General features: G+C 36.6%; 1 protein-coding gene across 1 annotated transcript; it reads left to right on the top strand.

The window, feature by feature from the left end:
• Positions 1-2,423: 2,423 nt before the first annotated feature.
• LOC121262874 (receptor like protein 21-like) lies at positions 2,424-27,270 on the top strand. The gene is made up of 9 exons (XM_041165582.1): positions 2,424-2,823; positions 3,561-3,719; positions 3,862-3,936; positions 4,067-4,225; positions 4,538-4,693; positions 5,431-5,586; positions 24,726-24,872; positions 25,079-27,138; positions 27,256-27,270. The coding sequence occupies exons 1-9, from the start codon at positions 2,424-2,426 to the stop codon at positions 27,268-27,270; spliced, it is 3,327 nt and encodes a 1,108-aa protein (XP_041021516.1).
• The last annotated feature ends 478 nt before the right edge of the window (positions 27,271-27,748 follow it).

Raw genomic sequence — 27,748 nt, 5'->3', positions numbered from 1 at the left:
GGTTGAAGCAACTGGAGTACCTTCCAAGCCCCATCAATTCCGAATGAAGTTTCGGATAGCGTCCAAAGATGGCCGGTTACGGAGAAACTTCAAAACTATTGAGAACCTGAATGGTTCTGCCGAACGGAATATCTCCTCCTTGGAGAACTGAAAGAAAAATTCTCCATCCTTGATTTTTGGCGCACGGTGAGACACGGCCAACTCAGGAAGAGGATGAGGAACCACCGAAACTAAATCTACAAATCGTCTACCAACTTCATCAGCAGCTGCCATGCAGCCTTACGTAAATCTGGGAACAAAACTATGCAGAAAAAGAAAACTCAAGGAGAGTTTTCAAGAAGCCACATCATTTCTTGAAGCATTTCTTGGAGAACTTCAATGACTTTATGACCTAATGTCAAAATATCTGATCTTGGTTAATAGGGCTTATGGATTAACTAAGCAGGCTTTGTCTTGCTTGCCATTATGAAACAAAACAAAAGTTTTCAAATATATTTTGGGTTATTAAAATTAATATAATACATGGCCCACTTAGGCTTTTTCTCTCTAATGAAATCTTTACCACAATTCAATTATATTTTGTCTCAAATTAATGCCTCCCGCACCTAGCCACTGATCTTGAAAAATTTTGATCGAAGTGCCGCCAAACATCTAGCGCTTGGCCCCATGCTCTCCATACACTAATGCATATTCCATGCCACTAGCTGAAATCACCACTTCTCTCATAAATTTAAACGGATTATAAGAAAATGTAAATTTTATTATTTATTTTATATTTTAACACTCTTCATTACGTGTAAGTCAGACTACTCATCAATACATAATCCAACACATAGAATATTAATGAAATGAGATAGAGTGTAGCATCAACATTCAAATTCAAACCATTTTCTCTAAATATTATGTAAAATTATCACCTGTCTTAAAAACTTAAACTAGTGAAAAGATGTAAATTTTATTATTTATTTTATATCTTAAAACTCCTCTCACGTGTGAGCCAGACTAGCCACCACATGCACCGCAAGATTAAAATCCCCACCTCCAGAACTTCTTGATTTGGTCCATCTTGCTTAACCACTGAGGATATGGAGAAAAGATTGTGGAGATCCCTTTCGATAACTTTGGAATGGTTAATGCAGTACTACGTTCTTCTAGGATACTGATCATCACAACTACATCCAATGAAACCATCAGTTGGATTACAAAACTAATGTTTTAGAGTCCTTTTGGATATTAAGAGTATCTCATAAAATAATTACTTTAATCAATCACATCAGTAGAGTGTGCAATGATAACGCAAAAGTGACTCTATATAATAAAACTCTGAAAGAGTTTGTAAATAGTAGTGAAATGATTAGTAAATAGTAATAAAATAGTAAAATTAAAATAGTCTAAAAATATCTAAGAACAATTGTGTCCCAAATAGATCCTTAGGGATTGTTTCCTTGCCAAGGAACATGGATTTAGGTCACATTCATTGGACCCATTGCTTTTTTATTTTTGTTTGTTTTTATTTTATGCACTGCATTTTATGCATGTAATGTGATTTTTGTTAGGAATCCTCACTCTCTTGTTGTACTTTCATTTTTATTTTTAATGCAAACTTTACTAGAAGAAAAAGAGCTTTGCTACAAATCAACAACTGTTCCCATCACACGCATCACACATGAGGTGGAATTTTTTCTTTTCTTTTTTTAATAGGGTGTGGGGGTACTTTTTATAGGATGTGGAGTGTGGATTGGTGAATAGTGGCTGATGACAAGAATTTTTCAAAAAAAAAAAAATCCCTCTCGAGCATCTTTGTTAGCAGTGGGCATGGCCTTTTTCATTAGGTTTTCAGGTCAATCAGGCCTATTGTTCTTTTTTTTTCTATTATGAGCATGATTTGAAGCTCCACAAACATTTTTGTTTGCTATTGAGATAGTCTTTGAAGAGGTTTGAGATAGTATTAAATCGAGAGCATTATTGATCTAACTAAGAGATTTCATTTTCATAATATAAAGAGATTTATCTTATCAAGAGATTTCATTTTCATAAATATCAATATACTGTAAATAAAAAAATTATCAAGATATCGATCATCTTATTTCATCTCCATTTAATCAAGAATAATGAAGATATAGCTCTCAAAGCTTCTCCCTCATTCTCCTTCTCCTTTATTAATTCATTTCAATTTCCATTATATTCTAAATTTTTTCACCTAAAACTCCACTCTCTTTAGGATAAGTTTGATTTGATTTAGTCCAAGTCAATAGAGTTACCAATTTTAAATTTCAGCCAATGAACATTAGAAGTCCGGCATTCCATTTTTATAAACTCTTATAGATGTACATGCAAGCCACAATATATAATCACACCACAACCAAAACAAGCTGGTTTAGATAGAGCTGAATCTTGGTACGTATCTTACAAATTATTTCTCAATGAAGGCGCTGCTGTGGGTTTTAGTGATTTTTATTCAAATTGATGAGAACAAGGGTACTTGCTTGGAGGAAGAGAGAATTGGTCTGCTACACTTGAAGTCATTTCTTAAATCCATCCCCTACGCTAATTCAGACCATCTTCTTCCTTCATGGGTTGACGAATCAAAGAGTACTGAGTGTTGTGACTGGGAGCGGGTCACGTGCAACTCCACCACTAGTCACATCATAGAATTGTCCCTTGAGAATTTGAAGCAAGATCCTTACTATCGTGAACATAAGTACAAGAATGTGAGTTTCGGGGATCGGTGGTTGCTAAACGTGTCCATGTTGGAGCCTTTCAAGGAGTTAAGAAGTCTTGATATATCCTTTAATGCAATTGGTGGCTGGATACCATACGAAGGTATGTTGCAAAGAGACAAGAAGGAGTTTTATAATGTTAGAGCTTAATTGTTTAGGAATAATTCTCAAATATTTTCAGACTATTTCTCTATTATTCACAAATTATTTATTAATATTTTACTACTATTTATAAATTATTTTATTATTATCTATAGATCATATATATATCTGAGATACACTTAGTATCCAAATGAAACTTTATAGTCCAAATATATAATAAAATTTAATATATATTTGAGATACACTTAACAATCTATAGTACCTCAGGATTAATACTCAATTAATAGTATTAAATGTTGTCTGAGCATAAAGAGTCCTGAAGCTAAAAAGTTTGAAATCACGTGTGTGTTGTATCTATCTTTTAAAGTTGAATAAAAATATTATAAAAAGTTCTAATCCCAGTACGATCGAGAACCTTGCATTGCAATGATGCGCCTTTGTATCTCGTTCCTCGAGAAATTTTGGATTTCAGCTAGAAATTCTGAACCCCAAGTAGATTTTTGTTTGAACATGACTTGTTGTATGAAAGGTCTCTAATTACTTGTATATTAGCGGACGTTTAGAGATTACTAGCTATAAATTTATTAATTGGCCAACTAATGTTTATAAACTTTCAGTAGTGATTCTATACCCACTGATCATCAGATAAATATTCTTCATTTTATGCCCAGAAAAAAAAATTAAAAAAAATCTTCATTTTATAATCGGTAAAGTTTTCTTGTTCAACATACTTTGCAGGATTTGAAAAGCTTTCAAGCTTAAGGAATCTGGAAATTCTAAACCTTGGATATAACTTCTTTCATGACAATGGCATTCTACAATCTTTGGGTCATGTGACTTCGCTCAAGACTTTAAATCTTACTTCGAATTTGTTGGAGGGTTACTTTCCAGCTCAAGGTTATTAAGTTATTCTTTGATCCAACATATTTTATAATCTCGACGACAACATTCACATTTTGATTCTTTTAATTATTACTATTATTATTTTATGTTTCATACTTCCCACCTAATTTTGCTTTGTCTTTCATTTGGAATGTAGAATTAGTTGGGTTGAGAAACTTGAACAAGCTGGATATAAGTGGCAATTCCTACAATGATATCATCCCAAGTCAAGGCGAGTATTTTATTAATTGAAGAAGAAATTAGAAGAGTCTTTTAAATGTAGTTTAGAAACATTGTTGTGTTGCATTAACACATTGATAAAATTTATTTTGCTGTGTCTTCCAATATTTTTTTCTTGCAAGGTTTCGAAAGGCTCGTGGTATTGAGAAATTTGGAGACATTGAACCTCAATTATAATGACTTTGATGACAGCATCATACCATCACTAAGTGAACTTACATCCCTTACCACATTGAGTCTTGCGTTTAATCATTTGGGAGAACGAGTGACGACAATCGAAGGTATTCTACTGATCTATAGTCTTCCTCCCAATTAATATATATTTATAGTCAGGATTATTATTAATTTCTTAGTTCCTTTTTTTATTCATTTTCTCTAACATTTATAATTGAACTTACATCCCTAAGTGGATTATGAGTTTTGGTGATTTTGGTATAGAAATTTGCTTTTAGATAGTTATGATTATTAAGTGTTGTCCAATAGTTTGAACCTTGCATATGCAGTTCATAGGCTAAGGAACATGAAATTTCTTCTGAATACATTCTCATATAAATGATTTTTTTTTCTTTAATTTTGAAACAATCTAAGTACAGGTTGGAAAAGCTTGTCAAGATTAGAGAACTTGGAGAAAATAGATCTCAGTCACAATTACCTCAATGACGACCCTTTACAATCTTTGGTTGCTATCAAGTCCCTTAAGAATTTGAATCTTGCTTGGAATCAAGTAACAGGATCTTTTCTGGTTAAAGGTATGTCGTTTATTAAAACTAGCTACTTTAAGCAATCTCCCATCAAATGCAATCCTCTTGCAATTATCATCTTTGGTAATCTTGAAGGGTTAGATTTAAGTAGAAAGATAGTTGATGGCTGCATAGCACTTTGTCCATATGGCTTAATGTTATGAGCTCTTGAAACGGAACATGTAATTGGTGTGTCAACTGGAAAAGACGCCGGATCATGTTTGTGTGCTTTACCTATGTTGATTAATTTTGTGAAAGGATGAACGTGGTTATTTAGGAGGAACCCGCTCTACAAACATCAGTTTCTAAATAATTCTCAGATGGGCTTTATTGATAGCATCATTACATACTTATAGTCAACATTTTTCATACAAGGAATTAATTAAAACATATGAAATAAATGCTAATTGACTTGTTTCGAAATAAGGCAAGTCTGCCTATTCAAAACAATTATTCTCTAGCCAAAGATACCCGTAGTTGCCAAATAAGATCTTTCCAAGTTGGATGTTAGACTTCCGTATCACTTAACCAATGGACAAATTGATTATTCTTTGATCTTTCAATTGGGGGGTTTGAGTCTGAGTAGATGGCTTCCTAGAATACAATGTCTATGAAATCCTCTGTGCTACCATCTGAGTAGTTTGAGTCTTGCATATGTAGTTCATAAGATCTATAACACTAACTTTATTCTAAATTCATGCTCATTTATTTATTTTTTCATTTTGATATAAAATAAATAATTACAGATTGGAAACTTTTGTCGAGATTGGAGAACTTGGAGATATTAGATCTTAGTCACAATTGCCTCAATGATAATGCCTTACAATCTTTGGTCGTGGTCAAATCTCTTAAGAATCTGAATCTTGCTGGAAATCAATTGACAGGAACCTTTCCAACTAAAGGTATGTTCATCTTTCTTTCTACTTTATACTTTGTAGAATTTCCAATCACAAAGGCCATATTAATTAGAATATAATACAACTAATTAATTCTACTTCTTCTCATCAGTTTTAACTTTTCGGATAAGTAGTGATTTCATAAAGAGGACTCAGATGGCTGGTCTAGCTATTATCCATTTGGCGTAGAGGCTATGGACAGATTCATTATTTCACACAAACTTAAGTACTCTTAAGTACTCCACGTGCAACCCATGCTTTTGGGAAAGCTTAGACCCTCACTTTTTAAGGACTTGTTTATTTATAGTCCTGTTAATAAGCAATATTAATTATGCGTGAATAGTTTGATTCTCAGTTGATTCATAAGCACTAAAGCATGGATTTTCTTCTAAATACAATCTCATTTAATTATTTTTCCATTTTAAAATGAAATAAAAATGGTACAACTACAGGTTGGGAAAGCTTGTCAAGATTGGAGAACTTGGAGATATTAGATCTTAGTTTCAATTACATAAACGACAATTGCTTGTCATCATTTACTACAATCAAGTCCCTTACGTATCTGAATCTTGCTTCGAATTACCTGAAATCCTTTCCAATCAAAGGTATGTACTGGATCTTTCACATTACGTTGTAGACTTTCCAACCATTAGCAATTATTCATTAATATCAGCTTTTAAAAGTTGAAGAAATTGGATTTTTAAGAGACACGAGATTCGACGGCTCCCTAACTAGAAATATTAAATGATATAGAGACTATTGAGCTTCGTGAAACACATTACAAAAGTCTTCAACTGTTCTATTTGACTATTTAATTACACTCTCTCTTCGTTTAAAATATTTTAAAGATGCATAAAAATACTTAGGATCGGAGTCATCTTATACCATGTACCAACAAAATATATATATATATATATATTGGGAACTCCATCTTATGCCCTTATTTAAGCTTTACTATTTTTATTTTTATTTATCATCTAGTAAGGATTTTAGTCGTGTTGCCATACGCATTCTCTGGTTCATTTTTTGTATTGATAGCTACGCGTGCATGAGATGTATCTGTTAAACAAATAACCCATGATCTTTTTTGCTCCCTGTAGTTTGAAATGTGATCAAATAGGCCTATCCTTACACTCGAGAGTGTGGGAGATCCCTTAACATCCTAGATTGAGTATATAATGGTGGTAAATCCGAGATTCTACATTGTCTAGGAGGAAAGAATTCGTGGCGTTTGTAATCATTTAGAATTCCTTTTGGAGTATAGCTCTATATGAAGTAATTACCGGAATTTCACGGCCTAGACTCTTTTATATAAAATACTGAGAAAACAAATTAAACAATTAGACTCATAATATTTCAAAAATATTCTCTCAAAATTTATAATATCATTTACCTTTTATTGTCCGTTCTATCTGAATTTATCCGTTTTATTGATTTTTTTGTTCTTTCTAAGTTTCTCGTCCCATCTTCAATTTTCCGTCAACTTGCATTGTTTTCAGCCTATCTTCGAGGTGCTCGCTCACGATACGAGCATTTTGCTTCAGTTGTGCTTTTGCTCTCCGAGAGTTGAGTAAACTTGTGTCATTTTTTCATCACTCATTAAATAGTGCTTAGAAATGACATTACTTTAAACATATCCATATAACAATGCAATCAAAGTGCTCGTCATCAAAATGAGGTGGCATAATAGTATTATCAACAAAAAAAAAAAAAAGTGGGGCCGAGGAACGAACCTGTAGGTGGAACCACCATATATGGTGAGATTTCAATGAAACCTCAGTAGGTTAAAATCCATGACAGTACTAAGAATAAAAGATAAAGACAATGAAAATGCGTTCACCAATTCGTGTATTGGGTCATGACAAAGGAGTTCAACTAAGATATTCCCCCATCCTGGCATTGGGTCATGACAAAATTAATTTCATGCTATGCTCATGACAAAACAGATTGGAGGACATGTGCTTTACCTTTGAACAAGTAATCAAACTTCATGTAAAACATCATATCTTTTATGCATCATGCTTAAAGTGTACTTGTTGTGCATAAGTTCACAAAATCATCACATTCCATATAGAAATAGATCGCTCAAGAGACAGTGCGAGGCAGTTCCTGATAAAAAATAACATTTACACAGGAATGAAGTGTTTATACAAAGCCATATAAATATTATCCAAGAGTAGGTTAAAGGCCAACTTACAACTTTCTGGGTATGTAAAGGTGATGGCTAAAACAAAAGATGTGTTAGGAGTTAGAATCTTGATAATTCTTAAGAACTAGCCATGCTTTCAATCTAGTGGTTTTTCTAAACTTAGTGTCCTTTCTTAGCTAAGGCCGTGGCCTATTCCAAGGAAAAACACCTTATATGATGTTATTTTTTAGGCATAGCTATGGCATGTGCTTGATATCAACTTTAAAGAAATCAATGATATTGCTTATGCTAAGTGATCATTCTTACTTCTTAGGTTAAGATCTAAGTGTGGCATGAAATTCATATGCTTATACATGATTAATTCAAAATGTATTTGATACTAATCTCATTATGCCATTTAACTCAATGCATTAAAACCACTAGTAACATCAAGATAGGAATGATGATCAACCCAAGATAGTGCATGTTGTAACTAGATTTTTAACTTTATAACCATGGCATATGAAACACTTATGATACTATCATCAAGACCTATTCTGAACATGCACCCTCATACTCAACTCAACATGCTTTACTCATGAATACATCAAGACACAAGGATAGATTACTTACAGTCATGGAAGTTCTCCTACAAGTACTCGACTAGGGCTCTTTCTTCACTTTTTTTGTAGCTCTTTCTTTCTAACTCACTCAATAGCTCTTGTAAGTGGTGTGAGGTGAAGTGTGGTAGGAAGGGTTGTATTTATAGGCTTTCTAAGGGGCGGATGATCACTCAAAACACACCCTTTACCATTCACCCGATTACTCACTTGAGCTTCTACCGTAGTGGTTTTGACTAGGTTAACTTGAGGCTTTCTCATTGGTTTCTTGTGTGCAGCTAGGGAATCTTAGGATCTATGATTTCTAATCTTGTGGGGGCATGGAATGCAAGAAAATTTCAGAAAACAAGTTCCCATGGCTTGGTTGGATTGTAATCGGTTACATCCTTGTTTTCTCAAAACCGTGGCCTTCCATTGCTAGTTTCTATCAACTAGGTAGGTTTCTTAGGTCTGATAGTTGAAAAACTAATCCCTCCATTGAGTAAGAAAGAGAAGAGGGTGAGGGACACTTGTCTTGAAGATGGAAGAGGTGGAAGAGGAAGCAATGAGTTGGTCTTTGTTGAGATGAACCACTTAGCTTTTATCAATGATCTACTCAATCTTCCTTCAATTCCATGGGTTAAACTGAATTTTAGGTGTCATGGGATGGAAGAACACCATGTTTTCTTCATCCATGCTTGGGGATCACGAAGGTAGTGTCGGAATAGTGAGTGGTTTGGAAGGAAGTTCATCATTGTGATTTGGCTAATGGGCTAGGCTATAGTTCCTTCTTTGGTTGGGTCTTAGGGATTTTTCCTATGATTCATTTTTGCAGATTTGGTTCCTGCATTAATTCTCTCTATTAGAGTTGTGAGGCTTAAGAAAATCTTTCCAACTTTTCACTCAAATTATTGGTTCTAACTTATGGGTTTTTGTGAGTGTAAGTTGTTTGACATGATGCTAGGAGGTTTGACATGAGTTGGCTTCTCTCATACATTGAAGGCAATGTGTTGAGTTTCTATTTTTAGAAGATGAGGCATTGGTGGCAAGTAGAAGGTAGACAAGATCTGATTTGGTGCTAAGGGTGTCAATCTGGCCATATAGGGTCTTTTGGTGTCTTCTGATCTTTGCTTCTTCAATTCTTGACTAACGACTTCATGGGGCCAAAGGAAATATGAATATTTGGAAGTTTCCTTCTATTTGCTTGAGGACAAAGACTATAGCTTGGGAAGTGTCTTCATCTATCTGTTGGTTGTTGTGTTGATCCGAATGAGCCTTGTAATGTGTATGTCATATGGACATGTCCTTCATGTGTGTCATCCTATTTTCTTTTAAATATTTGAAGTTCCTAATCAATTCAGATGGTAGGGCTAAGTTTTGTGGCACAAATTTCTTAATAGATTTGGACAAAAGAACATAGAGGTAGGATTTGAAAGCATTCATATTTGTGGGTCCTAATGTTTTTGGCATGACTTGCTTCATGTGACTATGATTTGTTCTAATTAATAATATCTTAACTTAACTAATTATGCAATACAATGTAATAAGTCTAAATTAAAACTTGAATAATTTTCTTAAAAAGTTTTAATGGCCAATTGCTTCCTAGTGTAATTGACCTTTGGTCTTGTCTCACAAATTTTTCAGATTTTTGACTCTTAGAATCTTGGAAGAGTAATACTTGATGACAAACTAGTCGTTTGGGCACCTTCTTGGAAATTTCCTAAGGTTGGAGTTGTGGGAAAGTTTTCTCTAAATTTGGTCTCCAAGTTGGGCAAACTTGGGGCCTAAGTTTAGTGTATTGGGCTTAAGTTTGGTTTTGGGCTTTATCTTTTTGGGCTTTGGCTCACTGGCTTTAGGCTTCAATTGGGCCGAGTTCCTTTCAGTTTGGGCCTAGTTTGTGGGGCTTCTATTTGGGTCTAGGCTCCACATTTAGGTTTTGGGCCCGCTCGGCTTGGGCCTTTTATTTGGTCCGTATCTCTTGGGCCTATTATAAATTTCATCCTTAGTAGGTTGGATACTTTATATCTCTATGCTTTTAGCCCATTCTTTTCCTAACTAAAGTCCTCAAAGTGTCTTGGGCTTTATCCTTAAGTCCATAAGGATAGTAATTCCTTTAAGAAGGTCCGTTATTCATAGAGCCTCTTGGTAGACTTTGTTGGGGTGTTACATAGGATTAAGAGCACACATATTTTAGCATAGCGAGAAACCACCCTCTAAGCCCAAACATTTTCCCAAGCATGGTGAGGATTCACCCTCTAAGCAAAACATATATATTTATAAGCATGTAAAGGAATCATCCTTTAAGGAAAACTCATATATTTATAATTATCACCAAGTATAGGGAATCACTCCACCCACTCTACGCATGGAATCTATCTACCCGGCCAATACAAGAACACATTCACCAAAACCAACGGAGAATCACTCCACTCGTTCGACATGGGAAATCTCTCTGCTTGGTCAACATGTCAAACACCTCTACCAAAACATCACCAAGAACACTCCACCTGATCAACACGGAGACTCTCTCTACCCATGATATCATGTGAAGCCAATACGGAAACACCCCACCTTGATCATCATGGGGAACCCATCTACTCATACGAAACTCATGGCAACGTGCTACTCAGTAATAGTACGAGGAATCCCCAACCAGATTCCATGAATAAAGAGCACATTGAAAGCACATCACTTTCAATCACATCATCTTTAAATCATTTCCTCGAAGAAGTCAATAAATATATTATGAAAAATATTCTTTTTCATGAGAGAAGGAGACAAGAAGTGGAATATGCAAATCCTAAACATACCCGTATTTACCCTACATTTCTAAAGTGTGATGTTGACTATTATGCATTTCTATTTATATGGCAGGATTGCTAGTTATAGTCTTGATGGAAATTGACGTTTTCACTAACCTTTGTCTTGCTTGAATGTGAGACCTTTGATCTCACCTTCCATTCGTCCTCTAGACTTTAAGAATGGTAAATATTAAGTGATTGATGAGACAGGCATGTTTATCTTTATACCCTCCCTTGGGACTAAACTCATTGTCCTTCCCCTTATGAGAGTGTCCCATATGGCATTAGGTCATGCTTATGAGGTCAAACGATATGGCCTGCAAGTACGTATTCCTTTTTCTTAAGCTCCCTCTTGATGTGCTGTTTGATGGAGCATGGGCCTTGAGTATTACACCCACTGCCTCATTTGCACCTCCGTATCTCGGAGTGCTCCTAACTTTGCTTGCCTTTCATGCGGTCACCATATCCCTTACTCTCTTGGTGTCTAGTGAACCTTCCTGCAACATGTTGCTCGCCTTTGATCCACCTTGGCCCCATGTTGCTTGCCTTGCTGCCTCCTTGTCGCTAGAATTTTGCTCACATGAAGGGATTCCTTCACTGATTCAACATAGTCCTCACAATTAATGCCCCGGATTAGGCCTCTAATGGTAGCCAGTCTGGTCACCCCATGGTGGCATGGAGTAGCTGTAGAGTTTTATGTTTTTAAATTAATTAAATTCTTTAATATTACTTATTATATCGTCTCTTAAAAGCTCACTAAAGCTTGAAACCTAGACAAAACGATCTAAACTGACCTCGTTTAGAAGTTATTTGAAACAAAATTGTTCACATAATAGCTTCTTCATAGTCTGTAGGTAAATTTGGCTTAATCCATCAATTAATTCTTGCAGTATGTATAGTATATTTTCGTAGCAAATGTTCATTTTCATCGTAAATAATTGATCACAAATATGTAATTTTCTTATAATTAATAAAATATTGTACACAAATATAAGCTGAAATGAAAGGACTACCAACCCCTTCCACAACTGATGTGGTACAATCCCAAAATTCTCCCCCTCACACATCGGGCCTTGGGTTAAAGCAACAACAACCCATTTCTTCCGCAGACTATTGTGTGGCGCCCCCAATCCCCCTTATATAAATACACAGGGATCGAGACGCCAGGATGGTGACAACACGATCACACATCCCAACGAAGTGCCAGTGTGTGTACATGCGACAGTGTTCAAATAAAATAACGCAGCGGATAGTCAACTAAGTACCAGAATTTATTTACAATCAAACATTAGTAAAGATTTAAATAGCAGTTATACAGTCATCCATAAAATAATTTACAATAGTTTTGAATGTACAAACGAGTGATCCCAGATCACTCCTCAGGCAGAGCCGTCTCCTCAGGCTCGCCCTCCTCCTCCTCATCAGCATCAAAATCTGCGACACCACAAAATGGTCTCGCAGGTAAGTATAACCCAAACAACAACGTAATATAAAATGCATTAAACGCAACTAACATGCATGCACATGAAAACATGCATTTTTCCACAAAACATCATTTTCCCCGAAAATGATAAATTTTCCAACACACACCAAAATCTCATTTTGGTCCAAATTATCCGTAAAACATTTTCCCAGAAAATGATTTACCCAAAAATCAACTCGCACTATTTTTCCAGAAAATAGTGCATTAATCCCAAATGCACCATGCATTATTTCCATATGCACCATGGTCTCCCCTATGGACCATCCGCACGTCCTGGCTTCGCAGCGGTGCTCAGTTCCGCGCCCAGCGCGTACATGGCCAAGCACTCACACTACGCAACGAGCGATGCCCAGTTCCGCGCCCAGCGCGTACGTGGCCAGACATCCACTAGTCCCCGCCAGCAGAAGGACCACGGAGTCGGCACGAGACCATCTCGTCCGATCCCATTTTCGCCCGGCGACAATCCAGGGGACGTTACTCAGTATATTCCGCTCCCGAGTAACCAGAGGAGCTCCACCGAGTTAATGCCCCATCTCGGCTTGGGGTCGTGATACACACGCACCAAAAATATTATCACATAAAATCATAGCTTTTCAAATCACATGAACATGAATGCAATACACGAAAACCCAGTTTTCTTTTACAAACATGATCATGCATGAAATAATGAAATGCACATGTACCAACACAATATCCAAACCAACAAATCCAACCAACCCATCAACAACAAATATCCAATTCAACCAAATCAACCAAACAACTCCAATCACAAATCCATCCGACCCCCGAACTCCTCGGACTCAGTCCGGCATGCCAAAAATACAGTGAAATGGGTTAGTGCAAAAATACATTTAAATTACGAAAGTTCTTTGGAGAAATACTTACAGTGCAATATAATAATTTTCCGAGGATCACGACGTTGAAAAAGGCGACGTTTGAGCAACACCACAGTGTAAAATACACTGTGGCCGTGGGTCACAATTACCAACTTTTCAACGAGGACAAACGAAGACCCAAGATTGATAGGGTAGGGCCTAGGGAGGTCAGTGAAGCTAGTGGTGGTGGTGGTTTGCCGTGGGTGGCGGCGCAAGGGGTGGTTTTAGGCCAAAAATGTGCAAATCGGAGATGGACTTGGTGGGGCTTCACCGGTGACGGATCGGAGCTGGGGTTGGGTCCAATGGGTTGCCAAGAGGCCGGGGATGAAGTGGTAGAAAGATGGTGGCCAATGGCGGTGCGACGGCGGCGCAATGGAGGAAAGTGTGCCGCGGCGTCGTGGGTTTCGTGGGCTTCGTGGAGGCTAACGGCGGCACGAGCGGCGGTGATACTGGTGGGGTAGGACGGCCGGCGGCTGGGGAACGCAAAGGACCGGGCGGTGTCGACCACCGCCGACGGACGGCGGCGCTGGGAGGGAACGATGGAAACGGGCGGAGGAGAGGAGAGGAGAGAGAGAGATCGCGCGGGAGAGGAAAGCCAGCAGGAGAAAAAGAAAAGAAAAGAAAAAAAGAAAAGAAGAAAAGAAAAAGAAAAGGAAAAGAAAAATAGAGGGAAAAGAAATGAGGTCCAATCCTCATAACTTGGGTCACGAAAATGATCCAACGGAAACGATTTTAAAACCACAAGTTAAATAAAATAATTTAAACGTAATGGTAAAGTCAAATTGAAATAATTAAATCCCACAGTAATTAAATAAATATTAAAAGCAATTTAAATGCATAGCAATAAATAAATATTAAGAAAGCACATAAAAAATAATTTTCACCAAATAAAAATTATGGAAATAAACTCATTCAAAATCCAACCAATTTAAAATAAGAGAATAAATTTTAATTACATAAAAATAATTCCTTCAGTAAAAATACACTAAAATACGGGGTGTTACATCCTCCCCCCTTAAAAAAAATTTCGTCCTCGAAATTGGCAAGGTCAACATTTAGACTAAGACAGGAATAAGATTCAACTAAGAGCAGACTAAGAACATACCACCAAAATAGTCCGGCAAGGCCACTCTATAAGCAACAAGCGCAACCTTCTCTACGATCTGAAAATGGCCAACATATCTTGGACATCAACAATCGCCCAAATTGAGTTCTTCCCACTAGGAGTCCTCGGCAACCCTACCACAAAATTCATAGAAATATCATCCCACTTCCACTCTGGAATAGGGAGAGGTTGAAGTCTACCTTGATGCTCAACCTTAACTAGACGGCACGTGGTACATTTCTCAATGAACATGGCAATATCCAATATACTCGTTTTAGTCCCCCAATGACACATCACGACCAGTATTCCTAGAGTGACTGCTATCCAAAAATCTCATTTCCTCGAGAACCTTAATACAACATCCAATAAATTCCAATGATCAAAAGCCCTTACAATAATATGTGCCAACTGCAATCAACTCCTATGCTCCAACTTCTAAACCTTTATTGAATTCTACTATTGGAAACCTAATAGCCACTTCCAATGTTAACCATCAATAACAAATTGCACAACCAAATGATTAACCTCCAATTACAAATATCTTCTCAAAATTCAAGTCACCATTAATTCTTCAAATCAGCACAATTTGAACTCCTGACTACAACAAAAATACCACGCTTCTGCTGCGCACTCTGATATTCGCCACATGCATAAAACATTACGTTCTCATGAAACTAACACCATCGAGTACAAGGTGGCTCCATTCCTACTAACCAAAACCCTTATCACAATTTAGTAGAAAAACACTCTCTCTCCCAAAACCACGAGTTATAACTCAAATTCCTCAATTAACTTCTGCTGCCTTGATCAAAATCAAATTCTATAAAATACAACCATGATCAAAGACAAAAACCCAATATCAAACAACCTCAGCATCCCAAATTGAAAATAAACAACCTCAACCCAAAATACACCCATCTCCTCTAAGATAAGAAACATCCTTTAAAAGACTCAATTCCAACCTAGCGAATCAAAAAGAGTGCCTAGAGACTTCTACCTAACAACCTAAACCCAAAAGCTCACCATCTACATTCTAAACATCATCTAATCTAACGGTGACTAAACTCACAGCGAACCACCATTGACTTCACCAAAACATTAACAAAACTTCCTTGGTAACTCGCCCACCTATTTCTACTCCAATAAGCTAGTATTAACACAACTAGTTCCTTCAATAGCACATCACTATTAAACCTCAGGGCAAACCATACTGATCAAATCTTCAATCTACCAAAAGCCATTGCAAAGCACCCAAGGATCCTAATGCTTTATTACCCCCACATACTTGATCATATCATTCATCGCTAACGTCTAAACTTCAACTTCCAAGATCTTATCATATAGCATACGTGACATCCTATCAATCTCTCTTCAAGTTAAATAACAATGTCCTTCATTCAACCAACTAGATGCTCAAACTCCAAAAGAAAGTATAACCTTAAAATTTAAATTCCTAGGTAACCTCAAGTCACAATTAATTCCTGAAGATAATCACAATAACTATTCCCAACCATGATTCATTGAGTAACCCACTTCAATTGCACACTTCGATCGACTCACCAAAAACTCCAAGCCAAGGTCTCTTGAATTACTACTATTGTGTCGACTCCTCTTCCACACCTACCAAAACCACTTCTTTCAAACCAAAATGAGACTAGGACCTATACTCTCCGAAATCCATAACCGCTCACCACTACTATACATCAATCTTACGCACCCTTAGCCAAAACCAATAATCCTCCAATCGTGCAGGTGGTCCTCATTACCATTTCCATCACTAAACCTATATCCTCGAAATCAATAAGAATCATTTCTTAAATCGTCACCATCTATTATCCTTAAAATTGATATAAATTAAATCCTCAACCTGACACTGTAACCTCATGCTAAAAATAATTATTAACCGAACTAGATCAATCCTATTTTAATTCAGCCGTTCAACTCTGCAATTCTAAAACCTTAACCCAGAGATAAATCATTTCCTGAAATCCTCAAGATCGATGAACTCAAATCTAAAACATTCTCCTTATAAAACTTGTAAATTCTAAAACCCCAAATATTATCAATTTGCTTATCGAGGTTGGCAAAATCAAAAAATTCTAGTCTAAGTAATCTCTTAATTGCTTGTTGAACCTACCAGCTTAAATCCCATTAACTTATTTTCAAAAAACTATGGGGCCACAAACCTTAGATGAACTTCTCATAAATCTAACATTGACATTCGTTGAACTTACAACCTCCTACCCCAAAGACTCATTACCTAAATTCTACGGAACCTAAATCCTCAATTATCCTAAGCAATTAAAAACTATTCCCCTCCTTAGCAGCAACTTGAGTACCTAATCCAAAGAGTTCACCCAGACCCTGATGTTCAAGCCTTGATATTAAAACAACCAATCACCAAGAGTTCAGGCCTACTATACCAATGTTTAAGCCTAACAATGGCCTTCTCAGTCGTACCATCTTCCTGTCATAACATAACCCTTAACCCGCCTTTCAATTTCGAACAAAACAAAATAAAATAAAATTTCATAAATAAAATAACATACGACAAAATGCATAAAACTAATGAAGTAGTTCACCATAAAATAAATATAACAATAAAATAATCCGCCATAAAATAAAACAATTAAATTAAAATGACATACAAATAAATAAATAAACAACGAAATTATTATACAATAAAATAAATAAACAACAGAATTATTATACAATAAAATAAATAAAGCCAATAAAACCATACTCAACCAAAGGTAAACACTAATTAAAGCAATAAAATCAAATAACATCAATTAACATAAAATAAAATAGCAATAAACTCATAATATAAAATAAATAACTTAACTTACACCACTTAAACAAAAATTTTATTATTTTAAAATAATAATAAAAATAATTTTCTGGTACTATCCTAAGGGACATGTGGTTTTACCCAGAGCCGAACTGCTCTGATACCACCTGTGGCGCCCCCAATCCCCCTTATATAAATACACAGGGATCGAGACGCCAGGATGGTGACAACACGATCACACATCCCAACGAAGTGCCAGTGTGTGTACATGCGACAGTGTTCAAATAAAATAACGCAGCGGATAGTCAACTAAGTACCAGAATTTATTTACAATCAAACATCAGTAAAGATTTAAATAGCAGTTATACAGTCATCCATAAAATAATTTACAATAGTTTTGAATGTACAAACGAGTGATCCCAGATCACTCCTCAGGCAGAGCCGTCTCCTCAGGCTCGCCCTCCTCCTCCTCATCAGCATCAAAATCTGCGACACCACAAAATGGTCTCGCAGGTAAGTATAACCCAAACAACAACGTAATATAAAATGCATTAAACGCAACTAACATGCATGCACATGAAAACATGCATTTTTCCACAAAACATCATTTTCCCCGAAAATGATAAATTTTCCAACACACACCAAAATCTCATTTTGGTCCAAATTATCCGTAAAACATTTTCCCAGAAAATGATTTACCCAAAAATCAACTCGCACTATTTTCCCAGAAAATAGTGCATTAATCCCAAATGCACCATGCATTATTTCCATATGCACCATGGTCTCCCCTATGGACCATCCGCACGTCCTGGCTTCGCAGCGGTGCTCAGTTCCGCGCCCAGCGCGTACATGGCCAAGCACTCACACTACGCAACGAGCGATGCCCAGTTCCGCGCCCAGCGCGTACGTGGCCAGACATCCTCTAGTCCCCGCCAGCAGAAGGACCACGGAGTCGGCACGAGACCATCTCGTCCGATCCCATTGTCGCCCGGCGACAATCCAGGGGACGTTACTCAGTATATTCCGCTCCCGAGTAACCAGAGGAGCTCCACCGAGTTAATGCCCCATCTCGGCTTGGGGTCGTGATACACACGCACCAAAAATATTATCACATAAAATCATAACTTTTCAAATCACATGAACATGAATGCAATACACGAAAACCCAGTTTTCTTTTACAAACATGATCATGCATGAAATAATGAAATGCACATGTACCAACACAATATCCAAACCAACAAATCCAACCAACCCATCAACAACAAATATCCAATTCAACCAAATCAACCAAACAACTCCAATCACAAATCCATCCGACCCCCGAACTCCTCGGACTCAGTCCGGCATGCCAAAAACACAGTGAAATGGGTTAGTGCAAAAATACATTTAAATTACGAAAGTTCTTTGGAGAAATACTTACAGTGCAATATAATAATTTTCCGAGGATCACGAAGTTGAAAAAGGCGACGTTTGAGCAACACCACAGTGTAAAATACACTGTGGCCGTGGGTCACAATTACCAACTTTTCAACGAGGACAAACGAAGACCCAAGATTGATAGGGTAGGGCCTAGGGAGGTCAGTGAAGCTAGTGGTGGTGGTGGTTTGCCGTGGGTGGCGGCGCAAGGGGTGGTTTTAGGCCAAAAATGTGCAAATCGGAGATGGACTTGGTGGGGCTTCACCGGTGACGGATCGGAGCTGGGGTTGGGTCCAATGGGTTGCCAAGAGGCCGGGGATGAAGTGGTAGAAAGATGGTGGCTAATGGCGGTGCGACGGCGGCGCAATGGAGGAAAGTGTGCCGCGGCGTCGTGGGTTTCGTGGGCTTCGTGGAGGCTAACGGCGGCACGAGCGGCGGTGATACTGGTGGGGTAGGACGGCCGGCGGCTGGGGAACGCAAAGGACCGGGCGGTGTCGACCACCGCCGACGAACGGCGGCGGCGCTGGGAGGGAACGATGGAAACGGCGGAGGAGAGGAGAGGAGAGAGAGATCGCGGGAGAGGAAAGCCAGCAGGAGAAAAAGAAAAGAAAAGAAAAAAAGAAAAGAAGAAAAGAAAAAGAAAAGGAAAAGAAAAATAGAGGGAAAAGAAATGAGGTCCAATCCTCATAACTTGGGTCACGAAAATGATCCAACGGAAACGATTTTAAAACCACAAGTTAAATAAAATAATTTAAACGTAATGGTAAAGTCAAATTGAAATAATTAAATCCCACAGTAATTAAATAAATATTAAAAGCAATTTAAATGCATAGCAATAAATAAATATTAAGAAAGCACATAAAAAATAATTTTCACCAAATAAAAATTATGGAAATAAACTCATTCAAAATCCAACCAATTTAAAATAAGAGAATAAATTTTAATTACATAAAAATAATTCCTTCAGTAAAAATACACTAAAATACGGGGTGTTACATATTGGGTCAGAGACTATTGGTAAACCTGGCTCTGATATCAGTGTTGGGTGGTCTTGAGTCTCTCTTAACCTCAAAAGCTAACTTAAGAGGTAAGGCTTTCCCTCATACTTATAAACTGACTACCAACCCCTTCCACAACCAATGTGGGACAACCCAAATAGTCTCCCCTCACGCATCGGGCCCTAGGTCGGCACAGTGATAACTCGTTCCTCACACTTCCATTAGAGATTTGAGAGATCATCTGTGGTCTAATTCTGAAGAAATTTCAGCATGTTGTTCCTGATGTCGACAGCTTCATTTTGACTAGTGATAATTGCTAAGATTCATCTTCGTCTGTCTTCTGCAAATACTCACTTGGTGAAATCTTTCTCGTCACTCTTGTAGTTTCCATCTGTATAGTGATGATTTTGTGTTGAATCGAGAATAGATATTTCTGATGTATTGGTAGCCTCTAGATATTGTTCTAGAGAAGACAATCTATAACCTCATTATTGTTGATAGTCGACGTTTTAATTAGACTAGGTTACGTGGTTTTTCCCTTTGCATTGGAGGGTTTTCCACGTAAAAATTCTTGGTGTCTTGCTTGTGAGTTTTTTATTTACTAGATTATCAATTTAATTGGCACAATGAAAGGGTAGAAAATATTCCGCTATGTTTTTTTTGGTGTAATCTCCCCCTCCCAACTATGTGACAGATTCCACCAAACCTGCTTTTGCTCTGCATACTTCAAGTTTTTTCATAGACAGTGGTTTTGTCATCATATCTCACCCATTTTGATCAGTATGTATTTTTTTTAATCTATAACAACTTCATCTCTAATGCATTACGAATCCAATCATACCTCACATCAATATGCTTGGATTTTAAATAAAAAGTTGAGTTCTTGTTGAGATGGACAGCACTCTGGCTATCACACTAGAGAATATAGTTCTCTTGTTTTTGACCCAGTCCTTCTAAGAACTTCTTCATCCATAGCAATTCATCGCTAGCTTCAGTTATGGCAATATAATTAGCCTCTTTGGTAGACAAAGCAACACATTTCTACATACTGAATTGCCATGACACAACTCCCCCTGAATAAGTAATCAAGTACCTTGAAGTGAAATTTCTGGAATCAATGTCTCCAACCATATATGCATCTATAAACCCTTCAAACATAGGCTTACCATTTCCAAAGCTCAAACACACCTTGGAAGTACCTCTGAGATACTTGAGAATTCATTTCACAGCAACCCAATGTTCTTTGCCAACATTAGAGAGGAATCAACTGACAACTCCAACACCATGAGTGATATCGGGTCTTGTGCACACCATGACATACATTAAGCTGCCCACAACTGATGCATAAGGCACATTTTGCATTTCTTCTTTATCTTTCTCACTTGTAGGACTCTGTTTTGAATTTAGCTTCAAATGACCTGCAAGTGGAGAAATCACTTGTTTTGCATGAGAGAGCATACATCTGATTATTTCACAAATTGCCTCAACCCAAAAGGAATTAGACAGTTTTGCATGAGAGAGCATACATCTGATTATTTCACAAATTGTTCTATTCATTCTCTTTACTACGCCATTTTGTTGTGGTGTCTTAGGAACTGTTTTCTCAAGCCTTATGTCATGATTTCTGCAGTATTCTTCAAATGGTCCTCTATGCTCACCACTATTATCTGCCCAAACACATTTCAAATGTCTTCTAGTTTCTCTTTCAACTTTCACATGTAGTGCCTTGAACATATCTAGCACTGGTTTTTAGTTTCCAGTGGAAATGCCCACACTTTCTTAGAGTGATCATCAACAAAAGTGACATAATATAGTGCATCATCAAGACTTTTGGCATTCATAATGCAAACATCTCTGTGAAACAAATCAAGAATATCATCCTTTCTAGAAGGAGAAAATCTCTTAAAAGAAATTCCTCGTTGCTTTCCTATAAGAAAATGAATACAGGGAATTAATTGCATAGTACCCTTGATATTGGATAGGAACTGCTTCTTTGCAAAAATCTGAAGACCCTGCTCACCAATGTGACCAAACCTCTTATGCCATAGTTCGGTCGAGATTTCATTCCCAGTAGCCATAACATCTCCCTTGATGAATCTTGCATCTGTCTTGTATAGAGTATTGACCTTCCTTGCTCTGGCTAGAATAAGAGAGCCCTTACTAAGTTTTCACTTTCCATCTCCAAGATGATTATGATAGCCTTCATCATCAAATTTTCTAATTGAAATCAAATTAAAATGCATATCAGGAAAATGCTTGACATCTTTGAGAAGCAATTTTCACCTAATGTTGGTTTCCAATCGCACATCTCTAATGCCCAACCAAAGTTACGACTGGTATAAGAAGAGAAGAAATCTCTATATGGAGAAATATGAAAAGAAGCTGATGTATCAATTAGCCAAGTGGAATCCTGAAAAGCGATATTAACATGAGTATCATTGCAAACAATGAACTCATTAGTATCAAATGCAACTACTGCTGTTTCTTTTTCTTCTTTTTGCCCCTCACTTTTTTCTTTCAGTTGTTCATTTTTAAACTTGATGCACTCTTTCTTCATATGCCCAAGCTTACCATAGTGAAGAATTTTATTCCTTTTCTTGAAACGGACCTTCATCTTGCCTTGTCACCATTATTATCACCACAAGGTTTTCTGCTTTTACTCCTCTCTCACTTTTCTATAACAAGTACATCTAAATGAGAAGGAATACCATGCTCTTTCATTCTTGCCATTGGATATGTTGTCTTTCACCATACTCATAGTCATTACACTACTGTTACTGAGAGACACAACCAAAGTTTTCCACTTGTCTGGCAAAGAACTCAACAAAAGGCAAACCTAAACTTCATCATCCAAGACAAGTTTTATGGTAGACAACTCATTCAACAATTCTTGAAAATTATTCAGATACTCTGCAACACTTTGTCCATCCTTGTACTTTAAATTCACAAGTCTTATTATCATAAAAGCTTTGTTTTGTGCAGTCTTTCGCTCATAAAGACTTTCTAATTTCATCTAGAGACTGTAAGCATCTACTTCTTCGACTACATGATTGAAGACACTTTGATCAACCCATTGCCTGATATGACCAATAGCTTTCTTGTTTAACTTCTTCCACTCATCATCAGTTTTCTTTTCTGGTTTAACACAAGCCAAATCAATAGGCTCAAATAACTCTTTGCAATACAGAACATCCTACATCATTGTCTTCCAAATTGAGTAATTAAAAAGGGTTTAATCATACTACTAGATGAATCCTCCATATTTAATTCACACAAATAATTAACAAAATAATCAACCAAAGCTGTGATGCCACTTTGTTAGGATGAATACAAAAAAAAAAAAAAAACACTGGAATATTTTCTGCCCTTTCATTGTGCCAATTAAATTGATAATCTAATAAACATAATACTCACAAGCAAGACACCAATAATTTTTATGTGGAAAACCCTCCAATGCAAAGGGAAAAACCACGGGACCTAGTTCAGTTAGAACTTTCACTATCAACAATAATGAGGTTACAGATTATCTTCTTTAGAATAATATCTAGAGGCTACCAAAATATCAAGAATATCTATATTCTCGGTTCAACACAAAACTATCACCATTCAGATGAAAACTACAAGAGTGATGAGAAAGATTTTACCAAGTATTTATAGAAGATAGACGAAGACGAATCTCAATGATTGGCACCAGTCAAAATTAAGTTGTCGACATCAGAGACAACATATTGAAATTTCTTCAGAGTCAAACCACTTATGATCTCTCAAATCACTGATGGAAGTGTGAGGAAAAATTCCTCGTACACGTACACAACGCACGGCTTCCTCTCTTTTTTCTTATCTTTTCCTCTTCTCACCACTTTTTCTTTTCTTCTGCCCGTAGTACATTCTCCTTTTCACCCACCGCCTATCACCATATATATATATATATATATATATATATAAGACACAAACAGAAAGAATTATAAAATTTTCATCACAGTGGTTTAGGAGATTTCCCTCACGTGGAGGGTCCCACCACATCAGTAAGCTTACAAAAGAATACAAAAGTAGAGAAAAAAGTCCAAATATAAAAAATAAAAAATAAAAAATTACATGTTCTTAACGGGGGTGGGTGGTCACCCACCACCTAGGGTATGGGTCTGGGGTGGGCGGCCACCCCCAACCAAGTCTTGGGTGACCACGCCCACCCCAGATCCAACTAAAGTTGGGGTGGCCGATCGATAGAGGATATCTTCTCTCGATGTGAAATTTTGTTTTATATTATTGTTGGTAAAGTTAATTTTTTTAAGTTTTTTCTTTCTTTTTAAATAAATTTTGTTTTATTTTTACATGTTGCATATTTTTATTTGTGCTGATGTGGCACCTTACGAGTCATATGACGGGGGTTTAAGCAGTGGCTTTAAGGGATTTATAATGGAAAAACCATTGAAACGTAGAATACAATGATAGAAAAGTACATTTTTAATAGTTAGTGCGGATTCTATCTAAAGTTCAAACCACAGTCACTATCTCAATGTTTAACCCATTATAATTTGTTAAATTTTTTATTGTTATGCAGTGCTGGCAAATCTAAGCAACTTGGAGGTTCTTATCTTGCAATCTAATAATCTTGGAGGACAACTACCAATCCAAGGTAAAAAATCTCCATTATCTCCATTTCATGAATTATTATTTGATTGTTTGTCGCCTCCAAAACATTGACCAACCGTTTTAATGGATATATATATATATAAAGATGAAATTATCTTTTAATAGTTGAAATACATGCTTTTAATATTCAGGATATTGTTGCCTCTTTGTACATATTTCTATTAAAATTAGTTGTTATTTTTAACAAAAAGTAACAAAAATGTGGTAATTTGTGGGGAAAAGTATAATCAAACCATATTTATGATATTGGCCTGTAAATCATGATCGTGATAATCTTGACACAATTTCTCTTGTAGATTTGGTCAATTGTAGCCGGTTGGAGATTTTAGATGTCAGCAAAAACTTGTTCACGGGAAGTATTTCTCCATCTATCGGGGAACTAATTTCACTCAAGGTTCTATCCGTATCTTCCAATGAACTCAATGGCACTTTACCTACTCGAGGTAATGATCAACAACTATCAAATCAAGCATTTACACTTCGTAAGCATTACCCTAATGATGTATGTAGAGTGATTAGGAATATTAAAAAGACAAACGAGAATGGTTAATTTTGAATTATTTCCCTCATTAGCAATTTCATAAAAGAAGGCTGTGCAATTCAGTTTTTAATTTTGCATAGACATTATTGATGCTACTCCCTTCGACAGAATTGTGCGCACTCAAGAAGCTTGAAGAGTTAGATCTATCTCATAATCAATTTGAGGGGACTCTTCCTCTATGCATGAACAATATGACGTCTCTCAAATTACTAGATATTTCTGAGAATCAATTGAATGGAAATGTTTCTTCATATGTGATAGCCAGCCCGAAATCTCTCGAGTACATTGATTTTAGTTACAATCAATTTCAGGGTCGATTCCCGATCAGGTTATTTGCCAATCACTCTAAACTTGAGGTTATTCGATTCATCAACCGAAACAATAAACTTGAGATAGAAACTGAGAATTCCTTGGGTTGGGTACCTTTGTTTCAGTTAAAGGTTCTCGAACTATCTAACTGTAGTTTGAACAAGCTCTCTGGCAATGTTCCTGGATTTCTCCTTGACCAACATGAATTGGAAGTTGTCGATCTATCCCGAAATAAGTTGAAAGGAAGCATCCCAAATTGGTTGGTGGAAAACAATACAAGATTACAAATTCTAGATCTTCAAGATAACTCTTTTATGGGTCACTTACAATGGAAATTGTATCACCATATGCATATTTCCTGGATGGATGTCTCAGAAAATCAATTGAATGGAAAACTTCAAGAAGACATTGGAAGGATTTTTCCAAATGCAAAGTATCTAAATCTTTCCCACAATACTTTTGAAGGTAGTCTTCCTTCATCAATTAATGGCATGATTTATTTGGAGGTATTGGATTTCTCCTTCAATAATTTCTCAGGTGAGGTCCCAAAAGAATTTGTCAACAGCTGCACATTGTTGAAAATTATGAACCTTGGTTATAACAACCTTCAGGGTGAAATCTTCTTAGAGCAATTCAAGTCACCATTCTTCGAATTTCTGCAATTGAAGTACAATCATTTCACTAGTATTGTATCGATACTTAATGCATCTTCCCTATTGTACATGATAGATATCAGCAATAATGATATTTCAGGTACAATCCCTCGATGGTTGGGAAACATGACATATTTGTGGACTCTTGTCATGGCCAATAATTATTTTTACGACCAGATTCCATGCGAACTAAGTGCGCGGAGCACTATAGACTTTTCTCATAACTTAGCTTCAGGGTCGTTGCCTTCTTGCTTGAATCTACAAGGTCTTGAGCACCTATATTTCCAAGGGAACAAACTCACAGGACCATTACCAAAAGCTCTTTTCAATTCCTCCTCTCTTTTGACATTGGACATTAGAGATAACAACTTTTTCGGCAGTATCCCTGATGAAATCAGAGAACTTTACAACTTAAAAGTACTTTTGTTGGGTGGTAATCATTTCAGTGGGATCATTTCGGATCAGTTATGTTGGTTAAGGATGATAAGCATTATAGATCTTTCCAAGAATGCATTTTCTGGGACCATACCAAGATGCTTTAGCAACATATATTTTGGGAAGATAACTACTGTTAATTGTTCCTCTTTTCCAAGAAAAACTAATTTGGTCTGGTTAGGGCAAGGAGCTTACTCATATAAAAGGGTCCTAGAGAAGCATGTTGATTATTATGACTACAAAGAATATACCGATGTAGAAGTTAAGGTTGAGTTTGTAACAAAATATAGGTCCCTCTCTTATGGGGGTTCTGTCCTTGCGTACATGTCTGGATTGGATTTGTCATGCAACAAGTTGACCGGTGGCATTCCTCGAGAACTGGGAAAAATATCTTCAATGCATGCAATAAACTTATCTTACAATCAATTGACAGGTTCCATTCCAAAAACATTCTCAAATTTGTCTCTCTTGGAAAGCTTAGATCTCTCTCACAATAGTTTGAGTGGACAGATTCCTTCATTATTGATTGGTCTAACCTTTCTTGAGGTATTCAATGTCGCTTACAACAACTTATCAGGTAAAGTTCCAGACTTAAAAGCACAGTTTGGGACATTTGAGAAAAGTAGCTATGAAGGAAATCAATTTCTTTGCGGGCCACCATTACAAAAGAGTTGTGCCATGGTAGATACGTCAGTTCCAACACAATCTTCAGTTGTAAGTGGCAATAAATGGTATGAAGCAGATCCTGTGGTCTTCCTTACAAGCTTCTCGGTAACTTACATTATTTTCTTTTTTAGTGTTATTTGTATTCTTAATATTAATCCTTATTGGCAACAAAGGTGCTCCAAGTTGATTGAAGATTTTATATACTTTTGTAATTGTGTATAGGTTTTTACACGCTAAGAAGGTTGTCAAACTATCTACTTCATTAGATAAATTCAGTTTCCATGGAAATATTTGATGATAGTGATAAAAGTTAGTTATGTATATATTTGGTTATGAGAAATTACGAAGTGTGCTCAACTATGAAACATTGTTGACTTGTAATTATATTATATATGATGATTGATATTGTTTTTCGTAATGCTGGAAATAATTTCTTTATAACTAATCTTGTGAAACAACCCCTTCACTTGCTGGGGGATCGATATAGCGACTGAAACTACGTGGACTGAAGAGATTCTAGGTTGACCTAAGTGAGCAAAGAACTCTAAACCTCTTGATTAAGGATTGGTCCATTTGGCCATTTGAGGAGGAAGAATATCTTGAAAACTATGAAAACTCGAAAGTCCCAAAATTTTTTGGTGAACTAATATGCTACAATATACATGCAGCCTAGTTGTGGTAAGTAATTCATCAAGATTAGTACACACTACAACAA

The sequence above is a fragment of the Juglans microcarpa x Juglans regia genome, chromosome 1D, assembly GCF_004785595.1.
Source record: "Juglans microcarpa x Juglans regia isolate MS1-56 chromosome 1D, Jm3101_v1.0, whole genome shotgun sequence".
NCBI classification, from domain to species: domain Eukaryota; kingdom Viridiplantae; phylum Streptophyta; class Magnoliopsida; order Fagales; family Juglandaceae; genus Juglans; species Juglans microcarpa x Juglans regia.
This window is presented reverse-complemented; position numbering and strand designations above follow the sequence as displayed.

What these genes read in the sequence shown, in the direction of transcription:
- LOC121262874 (XM_041165582.1), top strand. Translation starts at nt 2,424, where the DNA reads ATGAAGGCGCTGCTGTGGGTTTTAGTGATTTTTATTCAAATTGATGAG. An exon ending in ACGAGTGACGACAATCGAAG is followed by an intron (nt 4,226 to 4,537) that starts GTATTCTACTGA and finishes ATCTAAGTACAG; the next exon opens with GTTGGAAAAGCTTGTCAAGA. An exon ending in AGGAACCTTTCCAACTAAAG is followed by an intron (nt 5,587 to 24,725) that starts GTATGTTCATCT and finishes TTTCTCTTGTAG; the next exon opens with ATTTGGTCAATTGTAGCCGG.